Source organism: Gymnogyps californianus, chromosome 20, assembly GCF_018139145.2.
Source record: "Gymnogyps californianus isolate 813 chromosome 20, ASM1813914v2, whole genome shotgun sequence".
NCBI lineage: Eukaryota > Metazoa > Chordata > Aves > Accipitriformes > Cathartidae > Gymnogyps > Gymnogyps californianus.
This window is the reverse complement of record NC_059490.1, coordinates 10,924,672-10,952,035: the sequence shown is the minus strand read 5'-3', so window position 1 is coordinate 10,952,035 and position 27,364 is coordinate 10,924,672. Positions and strand designations below refer to the sequence as shown.

Genomic DNA, 27,364 nt, shown 5'->3' with positions numbered 1-27,364 from the left:
GCGGGTGTGAGCAGCCGTGGGACGGTCGTGCCTCGGTGGGCTGTGCATGGCCATGGCCACGGCAGCGGCCGGCCCCCCCGCGCCTCCCCCCAGCCCCTGATCCCCATCTCGCCCCCGAGCCTGGCGCAGGCACAGATGGAGCTTTTTAACCCAACAGTGTTTTCCTGATGTGACTTTTCTGGCCTTCTTTGTGCAGCACAACAGTACGTTGTGTTAGAGCTTGGCAATTAAAGGTAATGGGAGCAGCAAAGAGGCGCTGACCCTGGCACAGGCGCGCTGGAAGCCTCTTACCTCCCTGCTTTGGAGATGCCCTGTGAAAGGGGAAAACCTGTTGTTTGTGTACTTTGATGCTATCAGAGGGAAACATCCCAGCCCCGCTTCCCCAGTGCCTCACGCTCTCTTACTTTCCTCGGAAAAGTCTCTTTTCTGTTTCCCCTCCTGGCTGGCTAACAGATCGCAGTTCTCGCCTTTCCAGAGATCTTTTCTCCCCAACATTTTCCAGAGGGCCAAATTATTTAGCACTGCCCAAAGCACAGGGCTCGGGTTTGGGTAGTTCTGTGTTTGGTCAAAGCAGGTCACGCTCAGAGTCTTGTTTGGGTCCCTTCGGGGCAAAGGAACGTCACTAAAGCGTGCTGGGTGGGGATGTCGCTGGTCTCAGGATGGTCACAGCAGGTACCAGTGTCTTTGGCTCACTTACTGCTTTTTTTGTACAAGTCACGGCATAGGAGACTGGGCAAGAGGAAAGGTAGTTTGGCTGTTTGTTTAATGTTAAAAAGACAACCGGGAAAAACATTCCCAAGGATTTACGGCTTACTTTGTCCCTTCCCTTGGCATTCCCAGTCTGTGCAGTCTCAATTTCTACAGACTTTAATCTTCAAGATGTAGTTTATTACTGCTGCTTTTCTTTAAATAGTAGTATTTTCTAAGTAAGTAATTTAGTGGTCACATCCATACAGCCACTGTTGTGCATTTATCTCCTCTCTCTCATGGTGAGAAGCTGATGGATATAGATACAGGCAGTTGCATGACCTTTACAGTCTCACTCGGAGTCCAGGAACACGGATGTAAGATTGTTTCAAGTCATTTTGATTTTATTACAAACCAAAATACTTCACATTCAATGGCACCTCAGGTACACAGGATAATTACTCTTGGGGAAAAAAAAAAAACCCAAACCCTAAACACCTTAAATAGGTATCAGTATAGTTGTAGCTCAGTTAGGCTTTTCCACATGAGATCCCAAACTTGAGAGCACCCAACATCCCACCTGCTTTGGCTGTTAGGTTACTTACGGGACATTATTTCGGCACTATACGTTAGCAATGGAAGCTGTTTGATAAAGACTTTACTGCCTAGTAAACCATGCCAAGCTGCAGCTGAAAAGAACCATCTTCATTATCCAATTGTATTTTCAAATACAAATGTTTTGTACCGAAGTCGTACAATGGATCATCTGATGCGACAGGGTGTCGCACATGCGTGTGTGTGTGTGTAGTAACTTGTTGCGCCTCATCATTGCTTTGTTGGTCAACTGGGTACGTTGCCGCTAGTGCGGTAAGCTGAGAGAATAAGGCCCCACGAACAGGAGGGCAGGAAGGGCTGAAGTGCGTGCTCCGGGCAGTTTGTTGCGCTCTTCGCTTGTTATCTTTCGTGAGAGAACGTCGGGGCACTGAGCGTCTTTTTATTTATGTTCCGAACGGCTGCTCTGGTTGTAACACCCAGCCTTTCCAATGAGCCGGAGCAATGAAGACTTAAACTGAGGGATTATATATAACTTGACAATCACAAATCAAGTAGCGAGCAGATGAAGCTTATTGGTTTGTACAGTACTCTCATGCTGTGATATGTGCTAATATCACATAAAAGTAACAACTGTTGAGGAGCTTCCCTGCAATGTCCTTTCCCATCCTTTATCACAATTAAGTTAAAAAGACTGGACCACTGCAAGCTCTATTTTTATACCCTCAGGCATGTGCTATCTCCTTTGAAAGCTGCCACTGTTTTAGGAAGGAGTACAAGAAGGGAGGGGACTGCATTTCTATACCCCTGTACTCACACAAAGTCAAAGTGTGACTCTCATTACGTGCTGCTCTTCTGTCCTTATTCTGTGTCACTGTCAGCATAAAAGTACCGTGATTCTCTTTTTAGTTACAAGAGGTGATAGAAATGAATGCCCATTCACATTTAAGAATAGCTTATACGGCATGTAATTCTTTCCAGCGCTACGTGGCAGCGTACTTCTGACAACAGCAGTGTTAAACAGCAGAGTCAAAAGGAAACCAGACAAAGAAATGTCAGTATTCATACAATTTAACAAAGCTCCCTACTTGTTTTTACAAAAAAAAGCCCCCAAAGATTTTAAACAAAAGGAAATGTCCTTCATTCAACACTGTTAAAATCTTTCAGCGCTCTCAAAGTGACTTCAAAGCTTCTCCACATCTGTCTGCTCCAGCCAAAGCGCTGATGTCTGTCCTCAGGCTTTTGTGATGTACCCTTCTCTGATAAGGAAGTCATAGATTTTCCTGGTTTTGTTCACATCGATCTTGATGAGTGCTCTAGCCTGCGCTAGTCTCAGGCCTCCTTGTTTGTTACACTCATTCACTAAAGCAGCTTTATATTCTAAATAGGCTCCAGGGACCAACCTCACCATCTGACAGAGCTGGAAGACAAAAGGTGAAGTTAATAAACACTAACACTTGTCATGCTCTTTCATTCTGTGATCCCTGTTGGGGGAGTAACACTGTGAATATTTTTCTGAAAACATTTTAAATGTGGTTGTTTTTTTGTTTTTGTATGGGGGAGGCATACAGTAATTGCATTATGAGCTGTTTCGATCCACAGGTAGGGAAGGGAGGAGCTTGCTGGCTGCTGCATTCAAAAACATTCCTGACTAAAAAATAAACTAGGAGGATGAAAGCAAGCTCTCGGCTCACAGGAGCGTAACTATGAGTGTGTCCTGTGTGGGCGTTGTTCTTTACAAACCAAGGGAAGTGCACATGCCAAAGAGACTTGCAACCAGCAATTCAGCATGCTGGACGAGAGCCAGGGAGGGCATCTGTCTATTAATCCCCTGCAGACTAAGTCTTTAATACCTTTCTACAAAAGCAGCTATGCACACAACGCCTGCCCCCTCCGGAAGTCTAGGATGGAAACTGTGCAGGGAGGGCATTACGTGTTTTGGAAGTTTGGTAAAAGGAATCGCTTTCAAAAGCCCCTGCGCTCTGCTGTTAGGTTGCAATGCTCCTATTTAGCTTCCAAATACCAGCCGCCTTCTAGATGGTGCGCTGCATTGCTCCCCATGGAGATACTGGCTGTCTCCTCCTTTTAATAAGGAAATGCTTAGTGATTGTTCCTCATTGATAGGAAATTGCGGAATTCAGAGGAACTCAGACTTTATGTCTCAGCTGGCGAGGAAATCAGATTCCCCATATACACTAATGTCCTAGTCACAATTATTTATATGCTGAATGGAGCCAGAAATGCCATGTTCCATGGTGAATCTGTGATCTGATTTTCAATGCTGCCATCTCCAGTGAAGGGGAAACAGCTTCCGCACAGAGGGAAAAGTCTGAAATACATCTGCGTTTCACATACGCTGAAATCTGCCTTGTGGACAATCTAAGGACAGATTATGACTTCTATTAAAAAAAAAAAAAAAAATCTTCAATATTTTCCAGCGTTGCCTTTCACTGAATTAGAAGACAGGCCTACACTGGGCTGCAGAAGAAACTGAGCCAGAAATACCCGGCAGGCCCCTTGCTGCCGCCTTTGCCTCTCCTGGGGGCTGCCGCATGGGTTGCGGTCCCACTTCTGTCTGCTCTGTTGATCTTTCCTGCGCCTCTGATTGCGTTAGGTGACTGTGCAAGAGCACTCTATATGGGACTGCAAACTGCAACACCAGGCCGAGCTCACAACCCATGGCTTAAAGCCAGAGCCCATTCTCTGCCATACGTGCATACAAAAAGCTTGGTATATGCACTGTAAAGCAGAAATATGGAAAAAACATGAAAAAAACAATACGCTGTTATCGCCTCCACGGTTCACATTAGTGTTACAGTGAACAACCAACCATAACTGGTTGAGGTTTGGCTGTGAGGTAAAGAGCTCTGCTGTTCAGGGTCAGTGATCTGTCCAGTGAAGCCCTTGACGAAATCCTCTGCCAGTTTTAAAACCAATGTTCATTAAGAAAAAATGACCCTTCTACTCACCCTAGTCACACAACGGAGGGAGAGAGGATGTCATGCTCTGGATGTTATAATAACACATAATAGCACCTTGGCGTGCTCCACCTTTCTTTGCTAAATAAGCTAATTTGCTGCAGCTACGCTGTACGTATAGTACAGTAACTGAAATTAAGAAGCCAACTGGAAAACCCGAATGATTTTTGTGAGCAGGAAAGAGTGGTCAGGGCATATAGCTGAGGTGATATTTGCAGCACCTGAGACAGATGGTGTGAGCACCCCTGCACTGTGAAGATAAAGTTTTATAATTATCTTTCCATTCCTTTCCTCACCTCCTTCTCCTTCTCATTAAGTTTCTCTGTCCCTGGGAGACCTGTGAGGTTCAGTGGTGGGGCACTCCGTCTACCTGCGGAGACAAGAAAGGAAAACACTGAAGAACTCTGAGCAGTTTGGTGGTGGCTGTTCCTTAGGTGTGTTATCACAGAGGCAATTAAATCCCCGTGATGTTAACCCAGTATGATCCAAGTGTTTATAGACAGGGTTATTTAGGGCTTAACACAAAAACTGCACTGATTTGATAAAAGGTATGATTTTGCAACTGACATAGTTAAGCGCTGTGAATATGTGCACGAGGCTCTTATGCTGTTAACCCTGGCTCACTGGCTTTTAGGAGGAACTGAAAGGCAGCAGCTTTCTGTCAAATTGGCACTGCCTGTGGTTAAGCTGGGCTGTACCTCCTGACTAAACCAAGTCTTCCAGCCGGGGTCAGGGAGGTCAGTGCTGTGTGGAGGGTGTGCCCCGGGTGTGCACAGCGTGCAGGACTAACTCCCAGCGGGTGTGAAACCAGCACCTTGCAAGGATGCTGAGATGATTTATTGGTGTGATTAGCAGCAGATTTCTCTGGCATTACTGACAACGTCATGAAGCAGCGTTTTCTTTAAATGCCTTTAAATATGATGCAGATATTGTAAAGCAAATGCAGTTTGTGGATTTATTTTTGTCTGTTATGATAAACAGTACTGAAAGAAATATCTATCACAAGGTAGTCTGATAGTTCTCACTTTCGCGATTGTTTATAACTTTGCTGAACTTTAACTGGTGCAGCTTAAACTTTCATGAGGGCTGTCTACTTGCAGGTTTGGGTTTTTTTTCTAATAGTATTTTTTTTCATCTTCCAGAGCTCAGAACAAAGCTAGGGTTATTTATTTACATTTTTAGAAAGTCTATTGCCCCTGTGCTGTGGGTTGCATATTTAGCACTGTTAGAGACAGGTCTCTCTATCTCAGGACAGACTTCCCAAATTTGGCAAAGGGATGAGATCTTGGGAAACCTGCAGCTCCATTTTCCTAAGGACTGTGCTGGCCGCTGCTCCAGACCCTGCCCTGTCCGGGTCCGACCTCTGGGACCGGGGAGTCTCTCTCTCTTTCTCCTGTGCATCTGTAGGAAACAGATGGGAGTCTGGCTGGGTGAGGGGAGCCTGATCAGAGAGAGAACTGAAGGACTAGAAAGACGCTGGAGTAGTGAGTCTCTGGTAGGTATAGAGGAAGCTATTTCCCAGCACTGCTCCCTCTTTCTACGGCCTGGAACGAGCATGCTATGATGAGACACAACAGAATTTGGTTTTACTCTTTTATAAACCTAGGAAATAACACACACACGCAAACTACATTAAAGAAAACATATTAAGGCTGCAAAGGCAAGAGCTCAAAATCTAGAAGTAAAGTTAAGCAACATTAATTTGCCCTCTAGTATATTCAGTATGATGCAGCCTTTAATTATATAGACACGTGGCAGTTTTTCCGCAGTATCCTTGCCTTATTCAGTATGCAGGATGTTTGCTTAATTAGCAACTATATGGTATTTTGTTTGGGTTTTGTTCAACATGTGATACTGGTTGTAAACACTGCATGCTATCTGAGTTCCATAGGCAAAACAATTCTTGTTCTCTTGGGCTCTTCTCCTTCATGCGCCACTGAATACTTGACAAAAAATTAATTTCATTCTTCATACTAGCCCTTCAGCTGGGGGGATACTGTCCCCATTTCATGGACTCTGGATGCCCAGCCTGAGATACACAGTGCTATTTTCTCTTCAAAATACCCAATCTTGTGATCACCAAATATGTTTAAAACATAGTGCATACTGCAATGACTAATTGCTTGGTATTCTGACCCAAATTTCCAAGGCTCCTGGCAGAAATGAGGAAGAACATATAGATTCAGTGTCCACCTCTAAGAAGTTTGGTTCAAGTGGTTTATTAGCACCCACATAAAAACTGGATGTAGAGACAGAGCTAGAAGCCAGTTTTGCCTGGCAACATTTAACAGCCTTATTGTAAAACTTTATCCTAGTCTCATTCATTGCATGCCACCCTGTGACCTCAACAAACGGGATGGGATTTTATAGAAGTCTTGTTCAGGAGGGCCTTGACTGACACCTGAATCTGTCCTTAGTGGGTGGAGTAAGGGGGTGGAAAAAACCATAATTTGTGATTACAGAATTAAAGAATATAAAAGCATATTCATAGAAAACATAGAAGTTGCATAGGCAACACGTATCATCTCATTCTGTCACTCTGGAGTGCTTGATGCTGCAACCATTGCCTGCTTCTCAGGCAACTGTTTTTTGGTGTTCTGCCCTCCCAAATCTGCTTTCTGTCAGGTTCATATTGCTATGGTATGTGCTATACACCTTCATTAAAAACCTGGATTAGTTTTATCTTTTAAAGATAAACTTTTGTTCTCATGTGAAAATTCTTTTCTTTCCTGCCTTGTTAATGTAGCTTTAGGATGGGTTTTCCACCTGTAGTCAGAAAAATCTAGAAATTCAGCAAAAAATCCTAAAGGATTTGCACATCGAATGAGTTGCAGATTGAGGTAATGTTGACTTAAGCAGTGCTTAACCATGAGGCTTGAGGACTGACGCTTTAGCACTCAAGCAAAAGAGTCACTCTCCAGCTGGCTGTCAGAACAATTACTGATGTATGGCTGGCTTTTTATCACAGACCATCATCTAACAGTTACCTGAATTTGAAGGAACTGGTACCGTGGGACTCAGGCCGGAATCACTGAAAAGAAAGGAAATTTTCAAATTGCCTTCATGTTTTTTTAAGAATAACTGCATATGTTGGCCCTGAAACTACTTTTTCCCCAACTTCCAATAATTATACAATTCAACTTGCATAACCCAGGCTCTGATCTGATGTCAACAGGATTTCTAAATATTTAGCACTCCCAGATTGAAGACCATGTCTGAAACCTGTTTTAAAAAAAAAAAAAAAAGGGGAGGCAGGGGGAGACAGTAAAAAATTCAGTGGAGACTGACTGGAGAAATTACAAATCATCTTCTCAGACCGCGTGGCATACAGGATGCACTTCCTTTGCATTGCAGCTTGCTCCTTAAATCAAAGTGCTTGTGCAGGGTGACTACACATTAATAATGCTGCTACATCTAAAATCATCTGAAACATTTCAAATGTCATCTGTGCCCTCATTAATATCCATAACGACCTCATTTCTCTCCATGACTTTATTAACAGCAGTTAAGTTCCTGAAATATAAAATACAGAAAGCTGAGATTTTGAGCCTTTACTAGTCACTTCCTTGTCTGCACTTCAACAAGCACTATTGCCATTATCCACAGTTTCTTGCCCTTCTGGTTTTTGCAGACTGTTCCTACTGTAATAAATTGGGAATGCATTTGTTATTATCACACAGAAAAATGTGTTTGATGCACCTGACTAAAGCATAGGCATGTAAAATGCACAGTCTTACTGTAACCATACATATCAGCTTGTCGACTGAGCCACTGCTGGCAGGCACTGCTGTCCTGGATGTACTGCAGGACTTCAGAAAGCATCGTGCGCTTCAGGCGTTCCTCATCTCTTGTCTTCTTAAGGTGATCGTATGTTCTGGCACCTATGGCAAACAGATACCACATTCTCACCAGCTGCCTTGGTCAAAATTTTCAGACTGTTGTTTTTCGACTTCAGGAAATAAGTGAGAAACTGTTCTCTAGCTCTGGACCAGACTCTGCTATTCTCCCTAACGACAACTACTTGGCATCAGAAGGTATTCGATTCCACCCTGCACCCCTCCCCCCCTTAATTTCAGGCCAAAAACAAACAAAAAAGGCTTCCATGATCCAACTCCAGGATAAAACAGGCCATTTCATTTATGTAGAGGTCCTAGGCCTCTCTCCAGATATCACGCTTGTTGATAGCCAGTGAAAGTGTCCAGAGATAAAGCACTGGAGACCACTGTGCCATGACAATTTTTTTCTGAATCTTTTGCAAAGTGGTGACTAAAGCAGAGCTCTGCTAGACAGCACGTTCTCCAAGCTGATGGCTCAAACTAGCTTTAAAAAAGCACAGCTGGACTGAAGCATTATTGCTAAAGCCTTGTTCAGTTAAAGAGCTAGGCAAATGTATTTCAAAAGTGTCTTTTTATTCAACGCATCCTAAATGTTGTAAAAATCATCCTTCCACACCTTGATGAATGGGAATGGGCTGAATAATGCATCAGGTACTTACTGCAGAAATTGGTGATTCCTGCTGCTCTGTATTCCTGTAGTCGCTTTATTTCCCTTCGCAGCTCAAATTCCACTGTTTTACCCCAAGAGTAAGCAGAAGGGAAATCCAAAAAACAAATGTGAGTCAGTGGGGGTGGCAGTGAACTGTGGTGTACTAGGAACATTGCAGTTTCTTATTTGTCTACACAGTTCGGCTATGATGTATACAGAACCACAGACAGGGTTAACCTCTCTGCACGTCTGTATCAGATCTCAAACTCACTGTGTCCTAACACTCCTTGATCGCACATTTAAGCTGGTTTCTAGCATTTGTGTGCTCAGAAAAGTTATTTTATCTTCATGCTTTGACAGTTCCTTTCCCATACCCTGGACAAGGCAAATAACAATAGTGTAGGATTTCTGGAAGGCACTTCAATAGGTTTGAAAAACTACTCCATCCAGGCTCCTTACAGCATCTAATATTGTCTTTGAACTATGATTTTCATAACTGGACCTTCCAAAATTTTTCCTTGCAGACAACTCTTTTTCTGCAGTCAGTAAGATTAAATGTTTCTTTTGCTCAGAGATATTTACTGCCTACAGCTTTTATCAGCTGGCTTCCAGGCATTGCTTAGTTTTACAGTGAGCAAGTTTGCTTGTCTCAAATTTGTTTACTCATACTACTCAGGAGATCTGTATAATGCATGTACTTGACTGTCAGGTTAACTTGAAAACTTCACTGTCAGTACAACAACAAAACTAGGTTCCAAGACTAGCACTCACATGTGGGACTCAGGATTTTGCAGCATCATACTTTTGGTATTTCACACAGGGTGTCCTGAAAATTCAGTCGCAACTGTTTAAATGCTTTCTTCCTTCTATTGAGCAACAATTTTCCCAGTTTAAGTCACAGAATTAGGCAGGATGTAATGACTCGTACTGGAATTTGCCTAAATGCATGCTATGGTTATGCATAAAGACTCGAGATGATTCGGTGATGGAACAATGCCTCTCCCTTTAAGGTAAGGGACATAATGACTGCTGTACTATATAATTATGTACACATATAATAGTTTAACATGTATCTTTCAAAGAATTCACAATTTGCTGCCAGCTCTTGATGTCTCAATACAGACATAAATTTTAGGGATTTTGTTCTTTCAGTGATATAGAGTCCCAGTAAATGAATAGTGGTCTTTTGATAAGAAAATGCTACTTCCAACACATGACCAGAATGTTCAGTCAACTGAGAAATCAAACAAAGAACTCAGAGACAGTTTAGTGGAAAAAAACCACTTGCTACTCATTTAATGTATCAAACCACAAACGTATTTGTTTTTCTGAGGTAGTTAGATGGGGGAGGAGGAGAAAAACAAGCTCCTGCCCTCCAGGAATGGTATATATTTAGGAAAGATTGTAGATGATGCAACCCCTCATTATGCCTATTGAAGAACATATATGCTAAAATCCTCAAAATACTTACATGCATGGCTTTCAATGAACTTATCATGCTCTACCGGTCCAAGAATTCGTGCAAATCGTCGCATTGTTTCATAAAGGTCTTGAACCTCCTTTGGATATCGCCTTTCCAAAACTGGAGTGGGAAAAAAGTGACACACCTTATCAGTCCTACTGTGAGGAGAAAATAAATTCAGTAGAACCTGAAGTGACTACCAGCCTCTGTGAACTGCCCAAAGATCCATATTTGGTACGCTTCTTGGCCGTTTTGGTGTCACAACTACAAATTGCTGAGTAAAAAGCAACAAAATTATACAGCCCTTAAAATTCTAAAAGCATAGAGGGAGGATGATATTTAAATGTTGTTCGATCATTTCTTAGAATAGTGAGATGCACTTAAAAGGCCTAGATTTCACCTTCACCCCTCTCCCTACTCAGTGGAGCCCAAAATGCTTCTGAAGAGCAATTCCGAGGCAATAACTAAAACACTGAGCTGGGAGTAGTTAGAGCCAGCCAGTTGGAAACAGTCAGGGCAGGAAATCTGCTGGAATTCAGACCATCTGAATACGGTTCAGTATGAATAAACCACACTGGTGCACTGGAAACAGTGAACATGCGAAGTTTTGCTTCCCGAGGAGAGGCCATTTTAAAGTTAAGCAGTTACACCTGATACTCACTCTGAAATTTTCTGAGGTTGATTAGGCCATGATCTCTTATAATTCTGTAATTGAGAGCAAAATGGTATTAATAAAAGGCATTAACTCACGTATTACCTCATAAATACAAAGGCTTCAGAAGAAACTTTGATTTAGACCATCAGAGGGGTCTAAAACTAAACACGTATGAAATTTCCATAACCCTTGAGCTGGCTAGCTGAGAAACATGATGTAGTGATGCAGCACAGCTTTAATCAGAGTAAATTTTGGCTAGTGGTGTGCATTAGTCCAGCTTTGACAGCACTAAGCACAAAGGGAGCTACAATCACTTCAAAGGTTTGAAATTGCTTCTTTAGGCACAGATTTCGCATCTACAGTGTCTTATAACTTGTCCTTCCAAAATGGGAGGTAAAGGAATGTCTCATGAAGCATGATTTCCAGCTTCAGAGAGAGACAAACGTCCTTCTACTAGAGCAAGGGTGAGAGATGGACTGTAAATGTCACCACTGGGAGCCGGATGAAGGAATTTTACCACGACAGCTTAGATTTTAAAAAGAGGGAAATGATTTAGGTAACTCATAAGTTTGAAATGCTCCTGACAGGATCAGGGAAATGAGCAGAGTAAAAAGGCAGGTAAGATATTCACAAGTGCATGACAAATACATTTGTCACCGGTTTCAGCAAATGTCATGTGGTCATTGCTACATGGCGATTCGATAAACACTCGACTTTTGCAAATGATAAGAGATACTACAAAGTTGGGCTCGTCAAGGTCAGGTTGGAATTTGCTCTCTAAAATCCATTACATTTTCTTTAGTATGTATAAAAGAATATTCCTGTCCCATGTACAGAAGCCTTTCTGAGAGTGACATCAGCATTTTTATGTCATTTTCCAGTTTTTTGTCCCATCCTGCTGTAGGAACTTTACAAAAACTGACACCGATTTGAGTTATGTAACTAACTGAGCCTTGTGGCACTTTCTTTTAGTATGACATGATTTATCATAATGGAAATGATACCACATAAATATTTTTTATTTATGAATTATAACGAACCAGGTCAAGACATAGCAACTCCTACCTGTCATTCAGCAGAACTATGCTGTATTACGAGAAGAGGGAATGGAGTCATCTTACTCCAAATTACTAACTCTTCCAGCAGGGAGTAATACAGCAAGATATAATTTTAAATATTGAACAAAGTATTTGAAAGTTATAATAAAATTGAATTTAATGAACAGAGTCATTCTAGGAAGCTGTCAAATGAACCGAATAAATTATTCAAACTCACGTCAGCAATATAGTTATCTTCATTACACATTGTGGAAAACTAACTTATGGACCACTAAGAATTAAAAATAATGATGCAAACATTTCTGTGGAGAAAGTGGGGGTCTAGCAATTAGTCACAGACTGGCAGCTTTTTTTTTCCCCTAAAGTAGAAAATGAATTATGTGCAGTCCATCAGCATTACGTAAGGAACAAAAAGAACAGCGATTTGCCTCTTTCTCTGGTTCCTCGCCCTGGATCTGTGACCGGTTTCCCAGATAGTATTTCAGTTTCTCCTTCTGCAAAATGGCTACGTGATCTCATAAGGTGTGCTAGAAGCTTAGTTATTTATGTATAACTGGATTTGGGATAGTAACATGAAGAGCACTGCGTACATGACTTTCACGCCCTAAAAAGGACTGGAAAATAGGCTTTTCACAATTAATGACTTGTTTTGAGAGTTTAAAGGAGAGTTATGGTGTGCAGAGGTCCTTTGCCAACCATGTGTACAAATAAGTATCAGGGTCTGTTAATCTGTGTTTTCTGGGCTGGTACCCTTGCGAAAGCCATGTGCCTGATCTTAATCTGTGCACAGAAGCAGAACCACACATCCAAGATGAAGCCTGTCATGCAAATCTCACAGCAGAAGGTCTCCATGCATGGGAATTGTCTGGAAGGATGCTATAGGAAATCAATTATGTTTATTATTAGGACAACACTGGGGACCAAAACATGGTAATGAAGCAAAGGAACACAGTTATTGCTTGAAAACTCACTTTTTTCTTCTCTGTCTTTCCTTTAACCTGGAATGATAGATATCTACAACTGCAATCTTCAGAGCTGCAAAGTAATAATAAAAAAAATTACAGAATACCTAAGTAATCACTGTATTAGGCTAATTTTCAAGCCTTTATGTTCATGGTAGGCTGAAATGGTCACTCTACTTTGCTGTTTGAAAAATCCCGTGGCAATTTTACAGGGGCATAAACTCACTAGAGGCTAACCTTCTGCAGACTATACATCCTACCTGTAGAAGCTTTCTTTTGCTTACTCCTTCCAAATACATTACTGCCTGCAAACATGAACCTGGGTAGATCCTGAGAACTCTTTTCCTCTTCCTTCTTGGACTGTTTTACTATTAGCACTTACTTGTTCCTTCATACATGCAATTGTTAAGTATTCCTTCTCCTGAAAAGCAAATTTATCAGATTTAAGGATCTGAGGTATCATCTTTGGACAAAGGCTTCTTTGCTCAGAATAAGGAACTCAAAAAAATAGAAAGACACAGTTCTGAACTGTGAAGATTCAAAGTAGCCTTTGCTACAGTTCTTAAAAACATCTACAAGATTTTAGCTTGTTAACTTCTAAACTTATCTGTCTGCCAGAAGAACAAAAAGAATAGTTCACGACAATGTGAAGAAGCACAGGAAAAAGCCATGCTCATTAGAAATCATATCCTTTTCAAAATCAAATCTGTCTGCAGTCTGGCTGATCCACTCTGAGATCCTTCAGCTTCTTTGTCCTGTAACCATTAGGTTAATAAACTTTTTTGGTAAATTCTTGAAAGAAAAGATAAGGAGACACCTATCGCCTTCCCTTCCCTCATTTTGTTAAATAATGCAAAAATTCTAGGTCGTTAAATAAGTGTAGAGTTGGCTGATTTCTTGGTTGGCTTTTTTTCCTTTACGTTAATCATTTCAATATGCTCTCAGAAGGAAGAGGCTTAAGACCTGACAGTGGGTTTACAGTCTGTAGAGACAACATGCAGCTCTTGGAAACCAAGCAAGAGCATGTCCCCTTTCAGCCCACTGTGCTGTGCAAACAGGGGTGGCCCAAGTGTGACAGAATCCAGAATCCACTCCTCTCTCTGTAGTTATAAGAAAAGAGCAAAACTGATACTGGCAGTTTATTGATTGCACTCTCCAATAAATGATTAATAATGCAATTAAGAAAGAAGGGTGGTTATGTGTCTTTTAAAATATGTATTTATATGTAAACACCAGGAAGCCCCTAGCCGCTAGGCAATTCATCTGTGCAGTCCTCTGGGTAATAAAATTTCATACAAAGAGGGACAGCCAAAGCCCAAAGGCTGTGTTGGGTCAGGAGCCAACAGTTTTGAGTTACACTTGCTGATCCTGTATTAGCAAAAAAATCTTCCGTCTATACAAAACTGATTTGATGTTAATCTAGGAGCAAAAGATTACGTATGAAGACAGGAGGGGTGGTACAATATTCTTACTTCTTTTTGCAAATTTCTTGCAAAACCAGAGTGTTCAAGAATCATCATGTATTTTCATAAAGAGGTATTTAAGTTTCCTAATTTACGAACAAGCACAGGTAGCAAATTCTCCTTCTTGCTTAAATGTGGGGACAAGAAATTGGGAAATGCAGCAAGTTATACATGAATGAAATATATTACTAAGTGTTGGAATCGGTGCCAATTTATGGAAAATATTTTTATATTTTTAAACCCTCTGCAAGCTAAGCTAACATGTTATTTTCTGGGGTTTGTGTGGGCAGAACTTAATAAGTACATGCAGAAATTGCATTGGAGAACCTCTATAAATATCACAAGTAATTATGCACCTATAACCATTGCATTTTGATGCTTTCACCTGAGTGCACACTATTCTGAAAGAAATTATGATCAACTGGGGAGGGGAAGGAACGTTCATGAGAACAAATGAAGGAAAAAAAATGGAGCTTCTGCTTACAGAAAAATTAGTATTTGCTGCCACATGCACTTTTGGAGGGGCTTTTGTTTTTAATAGACATATTCACACAGGAACAGCCGATTACAAAATCTGGAATGCATGAATAACTCAGACTACTATACTGTTACATGCTGCATTGAAATGAGAAAAGAGATGCTGTATGAATGAAAATTATTTGCCTGTGCTTTTCCCCATGGATTGTACTAGGGAGGCAGTTGTTTGTACTGGTAACTTAAGATAATCCAAGCTGACACCGTGTTCAAAGTGTCCATTTTGGGAAATTATAAGGTTCTTTGAGATGGTCAGAGTAGCTTTGAAGGAACCAGTGATAGGCAGAAATTCAAGGCTCCTTTCTTCATTCCAAAAAATCAAAATATTTTGGTTTCTCAAGAGCGTGTCCAAAACAGTTCCTTTGCTTTTCATTCCTCTTCAGCCTCATTTGGTCTGCAAAAACTTTTTTGAACACTAATGAGTGAGACCTTTGTTTCATGCTAGCTAACCTGTTTGGCATGCAAGGCCCAAATAATGGGAAGAATGCAAACTAATCAAAGTAAACAGGCTGTGTATCCAGTGTGTGCCTTGGTTGGTACAAACTTCATGGCTACAATCCAAATTCACCCTCCCTAGTAGAAAGCAGGACCCTCGGCAAACAGAGTATCTGCCTTCAGAGCATGTCAGGAACTTCCACAAAAGAATAAATATCATGTAATATTTAGAAGGACATTGACTGCCTTGTATCTTATAAAATGAAATTTCACTATTGTACAGCCAGAGTTGCAGTCTATTTCCACTCAATTCTAAACTTGCGGTTTCAGCAATTACTTTCCAGTGTCAGAAGTAAAAATCATTTACATGAGAAGGAAAGTGGAGAAAAAGCCAGGAAAAAGATAAATTACTAAGGTTATAATTCAGTCTGATGAAAACTTGTAATTCATGAAATATTCAGGCACTCTGGGCTGAATTAGATTTGTAACTAGTTGTTTCTTTTGATCTGTCCATTATGTTTTTGCTTAACTGCAATATATATTTGCATGCACTTATTATATTGCAAGTACTGAATAACAGTTAACAGTTCAAGAAGTGAATTGAAATATAAGAGATTTCATACAATTTCTACCATCTCACTAATACCAAGAAGTGACTGAACAATGTCTGTGACCTCCTGTGTGGTGGGAGGAGCTGGTGAGTCAGCCGGTACAGGCTTCTGTGTTCCTCAAAAAAGGCTGCCTGGGAGTCTTTCCACCTTGTATTAAATTGCACTCTTCCTTCTTGTGGGAATACTGAGAACTTGTTTAGAGCGACACAGGAAAATATAACAGGGAAAAAGCAATGATATCAGGAAACAGAGGTCAAGCAGCTTAGGTCTAGAACTTTTTGTAAAATGATTTTTACAAAATTTTAAGAAAAGCAGAGCAGTGTGGAGGAAAGGGAAGAAGGGGGAATTCCGTTCCAATGAAAGCATCAAATACTCCTGTATTACGTGCAGCCTAGACGTTGCAGCACTGATCTGTGACTTGTGAAACAAAAGAAGGAAAGAGAGACCATAGAAATTATTCTGGTCGGTGTGTTCTCAGGGTCTAGCTTGAGTAACTTTCAGAAAATGGAATATAAAAGTAGTTTTCAAAAATTAACCTTGAACCCAGTGAGGTTTAATGTGTGGCAGGAAAACAAACTGAGGATTTTTTCACAAACCTGATACTTAATCCGTGCTGCAAGACCCCATTTGGGTTTCTCTGGGCTATAAAACGTGTTAAAACCCTGATTTACCTCTTTACCTTTTAAAAAAAAAAGTTTGCTGTTTGGCCAGCAAAAATATGTCTCGAGCAGGTGTGAGAGACAGCCACAGGGCTGCTTTTCAAGGACATTTCTGTAAGATCTAGTGTAAGAAGTTTGCCAGTGGGCAGGGCTGGGGTAGAGAGGCACATGAGAGCCGCTGCCTGCCGTAGTGGGACAGGCACCCTCGGGAGAGATTACGAGAACCTGGGCCTTCAGGGCTGCCTCACAACCTTCTCTGCCTGTTGACTAGAAAGTACAAAGGTTTCTTAAATCATCCAAATGCCTGTCGCTGCCTTCAGATCCAAATGTTGAGCCGTCTTCTACAGTATAAAATCCTACAGTTAGGCTGCAAAATATTCTCAAGCAATCAAGCAAAGTCAGCATCTGAGACCTTTAAAACTGCAGGACAGGGAGGATGTGGCTCCTTCCTTTTTTGTATTAACTTGGAGAAGGGAAAGATCTAATTCCAAAGTTTTTTAGAAAATAATTCTTTCTCTCCCCAAGATGCCTCATGTAAAAGAAAAACAGCTGGCTAGACCCTGGGACTTCATTTTTTTAGGGGCATTCTCTTTCACGTGGGCAGATCTAGGACAGCTGTGGGAAGGAAGATGCCAGAGTTCCTGAGCTAAGAGATCGAAAATGTAGTTGGTCATGCTCCATAACCTCTGCCAAACAGTTTTCACAGGGCAAATGCCTGACATCCTATACTAAATACTGAAGACAACCGACGAATGGACTAGAGAACATGCAATGAAATTATCAAGCAAAAGATCTGACAGACAGAAGGAAGTATTTTTTCACACAACACATAATTAAATTGTAGAACTCCTAACCCAATTGTGGAACTCACTGCTACAGGATGTTATGGGGGCAAAAGTACAAATATATATAGTTCTAACAGTAGTTAGCTAAGTTCATGGAGGGCAGGTCCTTTGGTCAAAATGGTCTGAACACAACCTATGTGCTCAAGAAGTCTCTAAACTTATCACTGCAGGGAATGTGGAACATATGCCAGGAAAAGTATCTGCCCATACTTGCCTTTTCTTACATTGTTCTCCTGTGCGTCTGCTATGGGGTACTAACAGGACACTGAGCTAGACAGACCAAAGGGTCTGGCCCTGCATAGCTTTACGATATTCTGAAGAGATGAGCAAAGCTGATTTTTGCATTCAGACTGACAACTTAAACAGGAGGCTGGTAGGAGATATCTTAAATGGCTGAACTGTGCAGTGGGAGGAAGACAGGTGTGAAGGGTATGGAAGACAGTGCTGGTAAACCAGCTTGAATGAATATTAAGCTATCGATTAGTGAACAGAACTAGGAGATTATTTTGCTTTTTCAGTTTACCAGGACTCAGAATAGGACATGGAAGCAAGAAAATACATCTTTTAATAGTAATAAAAAGAAACAGTAGAGAGATGGCATGATGAATCCGTGACACGTCCACAAGCCAGTCCCCCTTTCAATAAACGTTAAAAGGGAAGAGAGACTGACATATGATTCTCATGACCTTTTTTGAGCCAAGGGAGTTTGCATTCCTTAAAGCTCTGTGCACATGGCTAAATTTCAAACTAATTTTTTAAGTTTGGAAAGACTGTCTATACATAACAGGATTTGTCTGTCTCCAAGGGATGCTAAGGCTTTAGCTTAGAACTGCCTGACATAGATGGGAGAATTCTGAAGCATAAACACAGTACTTTTAAACACTATATATACTTACAAATGTGGGGAAAAGTATGATCTTTTCTTCTCTATGGATTAAAATGTCATTTTAAAAATTCCTGTTATTTGGTATTATTAAGGCAGCTACGTTCACAGAAACTCAGTAGCAGTAATTGGACTCATACAACAACCATCCTCTTCAGAATAGAAAAGTTGTCACATATACTTTTGTCACACACAATGCTACTATAACTCAGCGTGCATGTTTAACGCATGAAAAACCACACTTCAAAACAGTTTCAATGTGTTGCACATAGTCTTAAACTACATACCTGCTTGCTGCCTGTATTAACACCTATCCTGATACCAGATTTCCTAAACTAACAGAGGTTAGAATAAGTGACTGTATCTAAGAAACTAGATATAGTAAGGGAAAGGGGTGTTAGCAACAGAGAAGAAAGTGTTCCTCTTTCTGAATCAGAACAAAAGTTGTGCCTTGCTGTGATGCTCACAAACATTATGTAGATGGAAAGAATATCTTTCAGCCAGGGAGGGGAAGTAATATCAAGGCATTGATGTTTCTGTTTTTTAATAGGCCTGTAGGTCTGTTTATTCAAACACTGAGGTACTGCTACCTGTTTCCAGACAAACTGCTATCTCAGATAATTTGCTTCTACTTAGCTGAACTTTCTCTAGAGTTTATACTGGATAAGACATCATTTGTGTCTTTCCTAAGGAGATGCCTACTACTGGTGGAGACTATTCGATTTCAGTCATATTCTACTTTACAACTGGCTACATTTCAGTAGTGAGTGAAGTGTATTATTCTATATATAAGTACCACTTGTACGTCAGCTGATTAAGAGCTTTTAAAAGAGATTTGAAAGTGAGATTTAAAAGTGATTTGAAACCACAGAAATGCCAGTGTTTTAATCCCAGCACACAGAATTGAGATCATTAAAAATGTATGTTCACCTTTTAAAAAGTATGTAGAGAAAAAGAGACCCAATGAAATGCTGTGTAGGCACTCTGAAACTTTGTTTTCAGACAATGTACAAAAATGTGGGACTTACCATGCAAAATGTCTGAATCATCTTCTACAAAATCAATATCTCTCAAATCCCATTCAGCGTAGTTGTCAAACTCCTGTTCAGAGGTGATTAATAAATTGTCACTAACGAGCACTAAAAAATTGGTATCAAGTTTCCGTACACGTAGAAGTACTGAAAACAGAGATATTTACTCATACACAGTTGTACAAGGCTCCATCCTTGAGCAACATACATCACAGGGGAGCTTTAACTAGGGAATGTATGATATACACCCCCATGGCTGGAACTGGAACAGGATGCTGTGATAGGATAATGAGAATTAATCAGGTAATCTCCATGACTCCCACACTGTGGTAGAAATTCTGCTCAAATGTACAAAACCAACAAGCCCCTATATGGCTGAATTCATTACTTCATGTACAGGAGCTTGTTTTGCAACAGGAATTAGGGCGCTGGGCCCACAGCTAAAAACCCTGAAAACAATGCAGGTCTTTCAAGTGATCTTTGGATCAGGCTCCTATGTGCTTCTCTAAGGCAAATGAAATAGAAGCATGCTGAAGCTGACCCCTTTTGCTAAGCATCTAATTCACAACATCTAGTCCGCTTACGTAAGAGCCATTCATCACTGGACATCTGGCGGTAGCAGCACGCCTTACAGCCCGTAACACAGAGCCAGTGACTCACAGGTTGCCTGCGAGCAGCTTTGTAGGCCTGCAGCGCCACCTCTGTAATTAAACCCTTGGTTTAATCACTCGATCCTGTCCTCTCTTCTAATGTTTTTTATGTGAAGAGTAAATAATACCTATAGGCAGGGGCAAACAAGTGTGTATTTGCTGATCACACATTCAGTAGCAAATTTAAAATAATGGGAGAAGAGAGAGTCTTACCTCAACAAAGTCAGCTCTTGCTGGCATGTACCCAGCCATATCCCTGGAGAGCAAGGAATCAAAAGTAGGCCGTGGGGGATCATCAGCAGCTGAAAAAATAAAGGTTTTCAGTTGTTGTGTAGGGCTTGGGGCCTTTTTTAACACAAAACAATCTGTAAATAGGTGTTTCTTTTGCAGGAAAAGCGGGAATAATTAGTTGAAGAAAAACACCCTGATTGGGCTTTTATTCAGCATTATATTCCGAAAAAGACTGAGTTCATCCAGAGAAAAATGCAGTAATCTGAGCTCTTCATAGTATTCTCAAAAGTCAAACACAGAAATTCAAGGTAATAAATAGGTTATAAAATGTAAACTCTACATTTCAGAACTCAGCATCCCCCCGGTAAACCTCTGCAGATCACTCGGTCTCAGCGTGCAGGTTCTTTTAGTTAATAGCAACAGGGGTGTTAAATCTGCCATCTTCTGGGTGCCATTTACAGAGAGCTGCAATTAAAGCTATACAGCTCTGAATTTTTACAGCGCTTCCCAACTGAGGAGCTCAGTATTTTACAGACAATAATGGACCAAGGCTCACAACACACTTGTGAAGGAGCTAAGCATTTTAAGTCCCATGCTACAGATAAAGCAAGCGGAGGCACAGAGAATTTGTCTTGGCCCAGGTCACATAAAAAAATCAATGACAGCCAGGGACAGAACCAAAATTGTCCAGTTCCTACTGCTTTAGCTCTAACCACTTTACCGTGAAATTTAAACCTCCAGATACCAAGCAATCTCTTTACCCAGCCATTCTGAGGAGCTTTATAATGGAACAGCTGCTAGACTGGAGGAATTCTAAAGGTGTTAAATTTAAGGAAAACTGAAAATTTGTTAAATCGCTGAAATTTAACATACACTTTTCAAAAGGCAGTTTTAAAGAGAGACGTGTGAAATCAGCGGAGTTTAAAGGGGATGATTTTATGACAAATCACATCAGCAGTTAGGCCTAGTACACAGTGCATAATCAGATGAAATGTTTTAAAGGTAGAAATCCCTTCTCAGTTAACATTGCTACGCAGGGTCTCGACAAGACAAGTAACCACCCCAGCATCAGGGTGAGAACTCACACTGGTATTTACCATGAAGGACACGCTGTTATATCGTGTCACATGTGGAGTAGCTTTGAGGTAGCTTGTCCTTTAAATAAATATGCACATCCAGGCTTTTGCTGCAGTGATTTCTGTGAGTGACCATTTCCACTGGCTGTGCAGGAACTTCTGGTTTTGAGAACCTGATGTTTGTATCAGACCACTCTGTTCCCTCCCTCTTCCCAGCCTTGGCTGAACTGGCAGCCTTGTTTATTTGATACACCAATGATTTAATACAGTGTGAAGAAAACCCTACTACTAACATTAATCAAGTTAGCCATTAGAACAAGCTCTCCTTTTGGGAATGAAAGCAAACTGCATGTGTGGTGCATGCCTTTCTCCAAAGGCTGCTCGTTCCAGTTTTGGAAGAGCAGAGACCTTGCGGGGAAGCTCCCTGCATGTGCTAGTGGGCAGGGTATACTCACGGTGGAAAGGAATGGCTGTTTCGTTGTGCTGCGCCTCCTCCGCCTGCTTCAGGTTCAGTAATGTAGATGCAAACAAGGGATTGTTGATAAAGTGTTTCATATAATGTTTCTCACACTCCTCCTTGGATTTTGTACACATCTGATTGGCTACGTCCTGCCTGAAGTGGGGAGAGAGGGAGGCTTAATTATGAAGAACGCAGATTGTTTAGGGTTTTTTTCTTTCTCTAGTGGGAAAAGATAATTTTGGACAAGAGATTGATCGCATGGTGTGCAGAGAACTGATCTGTGATGACATCTGAATTCACATTTTGCATACGGACACTGAGCCAATACTTACATGTTTGATACAGTGCTAGGGAGCACTTTTTTGGTGGTCAGGAGTAATGCAATTCACTGTCTTCACATGAGAAACTCCCTGGCTGATGGAATGTACCAAATCTTTTATATGCTTGAAATTTAGTATTGTTATTTGAGAGCTTTTTATACATTTTAGTAATTCCAGGTAATGGTAAATTCTAAGTCCGGAATTGCATTCTGCTTCTCAAGTTTCTGTTGCGATTTTAACTGGATAGTGGTTTCCCCTTTCATGTAGCGATGTTAAACAGGTTTTTTTTGAACACCATAATGGTTGTACAAAACACATTCTAAAATCTTTGCCAAACTTTCTTGGAAAAGTGGTTGACTAAAAACATGAAGTATTTTGTCTTAATAAAATGGCTGTGTAAGTTGAGGACTTTAAAAAAAAAAAAAAAATCCACCAGCAGCAATCATTTTAATTTCTGTTAAACTAAAAACTGGATGCAAGGGATTCCAGGAAGAAAAGTCAGTTTTTCCTTTCTTTGGTAAAGGCTGAAAAAAAAGCCAAGTGTTTAAGGAAGAAGTTAAGATTACTTGTATTGCTAAGTAGGGCAAAGTGTGCTGGACAGCATACTTGCAGAACATAACTGCAACCAGTTTTCAGTCTTAATTATGACAGCAGTGTACACATAAGAACTCACAGTTCTGTTTCAGTGAAGTCTGGAGTTCTGTATGTTTAATACAGCTATTTTTTCATGAAGGAGAAGAGAAATAACTCATGACTACAGATCTCCTTTATTTACAAATGCATAAAAATCCTGTAGCAACTACAGAAATTAACTTAACAGAACATAATGTAAAAATATTAAATATTTCCAGTGCTCTATCCTAAATATGACGGAGAAGCAGGAAACCTCCAAAAATAACAATACCTAGCTAGTCAACTGTAAGCAAACCGAAACCACACAAGGTAAGAAATTCTGTAGTCGTTTTTTACATAGGAGCAAACTGAGGCACAGAAAATCTTGTGCAATAGTTGAGCTCCTTCAAAACCTAGTGACTTTAATGTGAACTGAGGGAACTTTGTACTTCACTGGAGGTGCCTGCATCTCACAAGAAGCCTTTAACAATTTCCTCGGGTATCTAACAGCAGATTTGAAAACAGAATCTGCTACCCCAGTCTTCCACTTTAGCTGCTAAATTAGTATGAATACATCAGCTGCACTGATGTATTCAACAGTAAGATCCAGTGAAAGGAAAGGAAAAACTACCCATCATTCACTGAAGTTGGCTGAACCACTAAATTCTCACCAGTTTCCAAATCCACAGTCCATCACAGCTTCTAGGAGAGCCATTTCCTCTTGAGCTGTCCAGTTAGGATCCAAGACAGGGAAATCGGAAGTCTAGAGAAGAAAAAAGCAAATCAGACTGCTGTGATCCTCTGTTATAATCCACCACATGAAGAGCAAAGAAGTTCTAAACGACAGGGCAACATAGTATATAATACTGGTAGTTTCAAGCTTTTACTGGGTCCCATGAAACCTGATCAAGTAATTGTTGAATTATTTAGGCCATTGGGTCATCAACTACACTAAAAACTAGTTTGTCGCTACAGATCTTCTGAATATACTGTTAGATGTTGTATCTACCAGCTGTAATTCAACAATGTTGTGCTATGAAACACAATAAAAATTACTGAAGACTTTTAAAAAGAATAATTTTGGGAAAGAAAAAACAAGAATAGAGAAACACAAGTTGATTCACATGGTTAAAGAACTGGAAGTCTAGTGAGATGCATTGTGCTATCTAGGCACAATAAAAAAATGTAGCTTTAAATGTCTCCACTATTCCATTATGTTCCAGGTGGATATTTTTCTTTGCTCTCAAGGAAGACTTTTTCTTAATAGTTCTAAACCTCTGAATCAAAGAATTGTATCACTTAACTTTTCAATGTAATATCAGGAAGCAAGGGTCTAACTCCTAGGAAGTTATGAAAGCTCAAGATTGAGTAGGTGTTATCTGAAAGGAACATTTACCATTATCTCGTAAGTATGATCACTTTGATGTTTCTTGTATTCAAATCCTCGTGTGAAACACTGTAGAACAAAAGATTAGCATTATGTTAGTCTCTTACTTCTGCCCTGAAAACTTTTTAACTGGTCCCTTTTTTCCTTTTATTCTCTGACCACTCGGTATCCAAAACTGACCACCTGATATGCTGAAAAAGATATTCAATTTTTCTGATTTCGTTTTAGAAAAAACATAAAATGGTAGAAAAATCTTTGTTAAAATTGTGTTAAATCTGCCTTTGTATCTTACTTGTCTTATGCACCAAGACATAACTCCTGTGAATCGACATACTTTTTTGTTAAGTATTTATGGCAAAGTTAGGCAGGTGAAAGAAAGAAGCTTGGTGGTATGTTTCAAAGAAGTGGATCGTTCCAGGAAAACAGCACAGAGTATTTCTTAAGTATTGAAAAAACAGTTTCCCTTTAATCTTCATTTTCTGTTTAAAAGCACCAGCATGATTTGCAGCTATTTTCAACAGTTAAATTTCTGGTTTTTTAAGTACAGGTAAATGAACAAAAATATACCCAATATACAAAATACGGTTTTGTGTATTTTGTACGTATCTGAGCACAAGGCTAAGCTCCTTTTTCAGTTTTAGAGGTTATTGCCATTTTTTAACCATAAATAATGCAAACTTATTTATTTAATAATTAAAACTAGCAGTACTTTCTGTGGTTATCAGATCACACACATAATTTTTGAAGAACTATATCTGGTCACAAACAATTATTGTCAACATTGCAAACCTTCCCCAAATTTTCTTGTCCATTTGGGAGGAAAAAACCAACGTGTGGTGACAGGGAAAGGGTGTTTCTTGATGGCTTTTCTTTTCCATGCCATAAAAAATGACAGAAACGATACCTCTCTAGACATGCAGCGGCATGCTCCGTTACACAGTCAGGCTGACTGCATGTCTTTAGGTAGCTTTGGCTGCCTTCACAAAGATCTCCTTCAGCTGCTCATGCCTCAATTCTTCAGCCTCCAACATTTTCTTTGTCATTTCCCTGTCCCTGAGCAAATAAGTGTGTTGATACAAGTTTACAGAGACCAGTTATTAATGTGTTTATGGAACAGCTTGGCACCGGACAGGCCTTTGATGACTTTCTCAAAGAAATTAATGCCTCTGCTTTTATCCTTGCACTCACCTGCAAACACAGGAGGAAGGGAGGAGGCCCACACTCAGCACACTTAACGTAGGGCTCTGTGAGGTACGAAGAGCAACCTCGGCATGGAGGCTTATCAAAAGGGTCATCTGCGAAGCCAAAAGTAAATCTCATGCAACACAAACAAGGCGCTGGTTTTGCAATCACCTAAATTCACTTGTGCCCAGTAATTTTAAGTGAACTCAACTGTATATAACCTCTTTCCTACTGCAGCTTCTCCAAATAACTGTTAAAAGTTCCTTGTTCAGCTGGAGTTGTGAGAGAGATGTTGGCACTGCATCTCCGCTAGACCCGATACACTGAGGGCTAAACCTGAACTTGTGCAATGGAGTCAAAAGAAAATCTTCTCTGTAGCAGCCTCCTGGTACAACTCAGCAAGCTCTCCTGCATCGAAGACCAGGCCTAAGGCCTTATTTGTGGAGAATACTGCACAGACAGCTGCAGTCTCCCACCCATCTACCTCAAGTCAGACTCGTAAAGCATATTGCTGTGGTTGCAAAGGCATCAACAAGATTGTTCTGTAACCCGTCCAAACCTCAGACTCTGCTCATACTGCTGAACAAGGAATGAAACACTGCTCTGCAAGTTTTTCTTATTTTGTTCATTGCAAAGTAGTCAAAATAAATAGACTGTCAAGTTATAAGCCGCATTTTTTCCAAGAAAATGGATTTGAACTAGCCCAACTATAAAAAGTAGATAGAAAAAAAGACCCAAATTCCCACTGAATCATTCACGTACTCATGCTCTTGAGAATTTGATCAAAGAAGTGACCCTGTGGACCAAATATTGCTAGTTTTTTGTCTCTCTCCCCCAGATGGCTGCTAACGTCTTTAAACAATGGCAAACACTTTCCAAATGTCATCTTATGGTACTTACTACTGAAGGAGGCCAGGCGCTCCATTCCCCTCCCTCGGCAGTGTTCTTGCTCCTCTGAGTAAAACTCGTCTTGCCTAAAAGCCCGTAGCGTAAGGCTTGCCCCAACCAGTATGTCCAAAAAGGCTGTTCTCTCCCTGCAGATCTCTCACGCAGCCCTCACAGATGAGATCCTGCCAGAGCGTCCTGAACACAAAAGCAAAAGGGCTGTCAGCAGTCTTTGTAGCAGGGACCATTTGACAGGGCTGAGAACCTGTTTGCGGCGTATGAGAAGAAATCAAACGCGGAGAGATGGGATACAGCGTAAGAAGAGATAAGAAGGGATGGGGATATAAGCCAATCCTGAACCGAGGCTTTCAGTGGGAATGTATGTGCTGAGCAGAGAGTTATGAACAGTTGTTGTGCAAGAAAGTGTTTTGTACCTCCCAAGAAGCACCGGGAAGAGAACAAACAGGTTAGAGGTGGCACAGACACAGCAGTGCAAAAATCTACCACGCTGATGTCAACTACATTTTCAGTGTTGACTGTGTGGCAGCTCCTATGAACAGGCTTGATTCACCAGGACCTGTATAGTGAGGTTCTACACTGCTGTCCACCATCAGGGAATTGAGTTGCTTTCCATTGTGGGATCTCTAACATGTCTCACTTTTACAAGGTATTTTTGCTGGGAATGGCTCAGGCTTCACACTTATTGAAATTCATGTTTCTCCTTCTAGACTTTTCTCCTCCATGCACCACAGGAGGAGGCATGGTCCTGCGTCCAGGGACACCACTGAAGCTCTGCAGCCCCTCCACGCAGATGGCAGCTGCTTCCATCCCGACTACACATCCCTGCACCTCTGCTTGGATCCTCAGAGAACCGAGAGCAACTTCCAGGCTGGACTTTTTACCCCGTGGCCGTAAGTGACACCGCACAGCCACCTCTGGGCCCTCACTTCACTCTGTGACCTGAAAACCACTCTCGCCCCGTCTACAGGGCTGCTTGAACCTGTGCACCACCAACCCGCCGGTGCAGTGCCAGCACCGAGCACAGCAGCACAGGTCATTCCTGCAACAGCCCTGTGGACTCCCCCATACCCCACTCCCCCAAACCCCACTCCCCCATACCCAGGCCCCGTCCAGCCCTGGCGGACCCTTCTCCCCATCACCGCCAGGCGGCGCCCTCCGCCCCGCCCCCGGCGAGGCCCCGCCCCCAGCAGGCGCGGGCGCGACCGGTGAGGCGGGTGTGGAAAGCGCGCGCTCCCGGCAG

At 41.2% G+C, this 27,364-nt stretch overlaps 1 protein-coding gene across 1 annotated transcript; it reads right to left on the bottom strand.

Moving 5' to 3' along the window:
* Nucleotides 1–1,065: 1,065 nt before the first annotated feature.
* Nucleotides 1,066–26,239, bottom strand: TADA2A (transcriptional adaptor 2A). The gene is made up of 15 exons (XM_050908919.1): nucleotides 26,119–26,239; nucleotides 25,225–25,331; nucleotides 24,046–24,105; nucleotides 23,321–23,412; nucleotides 21,713–21,870; nucleotides 20,164–20,252; nucleotides 19,298–19,370; nucleotides 12,849–12,912; nucleotides 10,826–10,869; nucleotides 10,174–10,284; nucleotides 8,713–8,784; nucleotides 7,966–8,098; nucleotides 7,205–7,248; nucleotides 4,514–4,587; nucleotides 1,066–2,659 (listed from the first exon to the last, which is right to left on the bottom strand). Exons 1-15 carry the CDS (start codon nucleotides 26,141–26,143, stop codon nucleotides 2,474–2,476), a joined length of 1,332 nt encoding a protein of 443 aa, XP_050764876.1. The 5' UTR covers nucleotides 26,144–26,239; the 3' UTR covers nucleotides 1,066–2,473.
* Nucleotides 26,240–27,364: the final 1,125 nt, after the last annotated feature.

Bases quoted from the DNA above. Each gene is read 5' to 3' on its own strand.
- TADA2A (XM_050908919.1), bottom strand. From the start codon at position 26,143: ATGGAGCGCCTGGCCTCCTTCAGTA. The intron at 12,913-19,297 runs GTAAGTCCCACA...ATTACTTTGCAG, and splicing joins TGATTCAGACATTTTGCATG to CTCTGAAGATTGCAGTTGTA. The intron at 8,099-8,712 runs GTAAGTACCTGA...TGTTTGCCATAG, and splicing joins AGGAATCACCAATTTCTGCA to GTGCCAGAACATACGATCAC.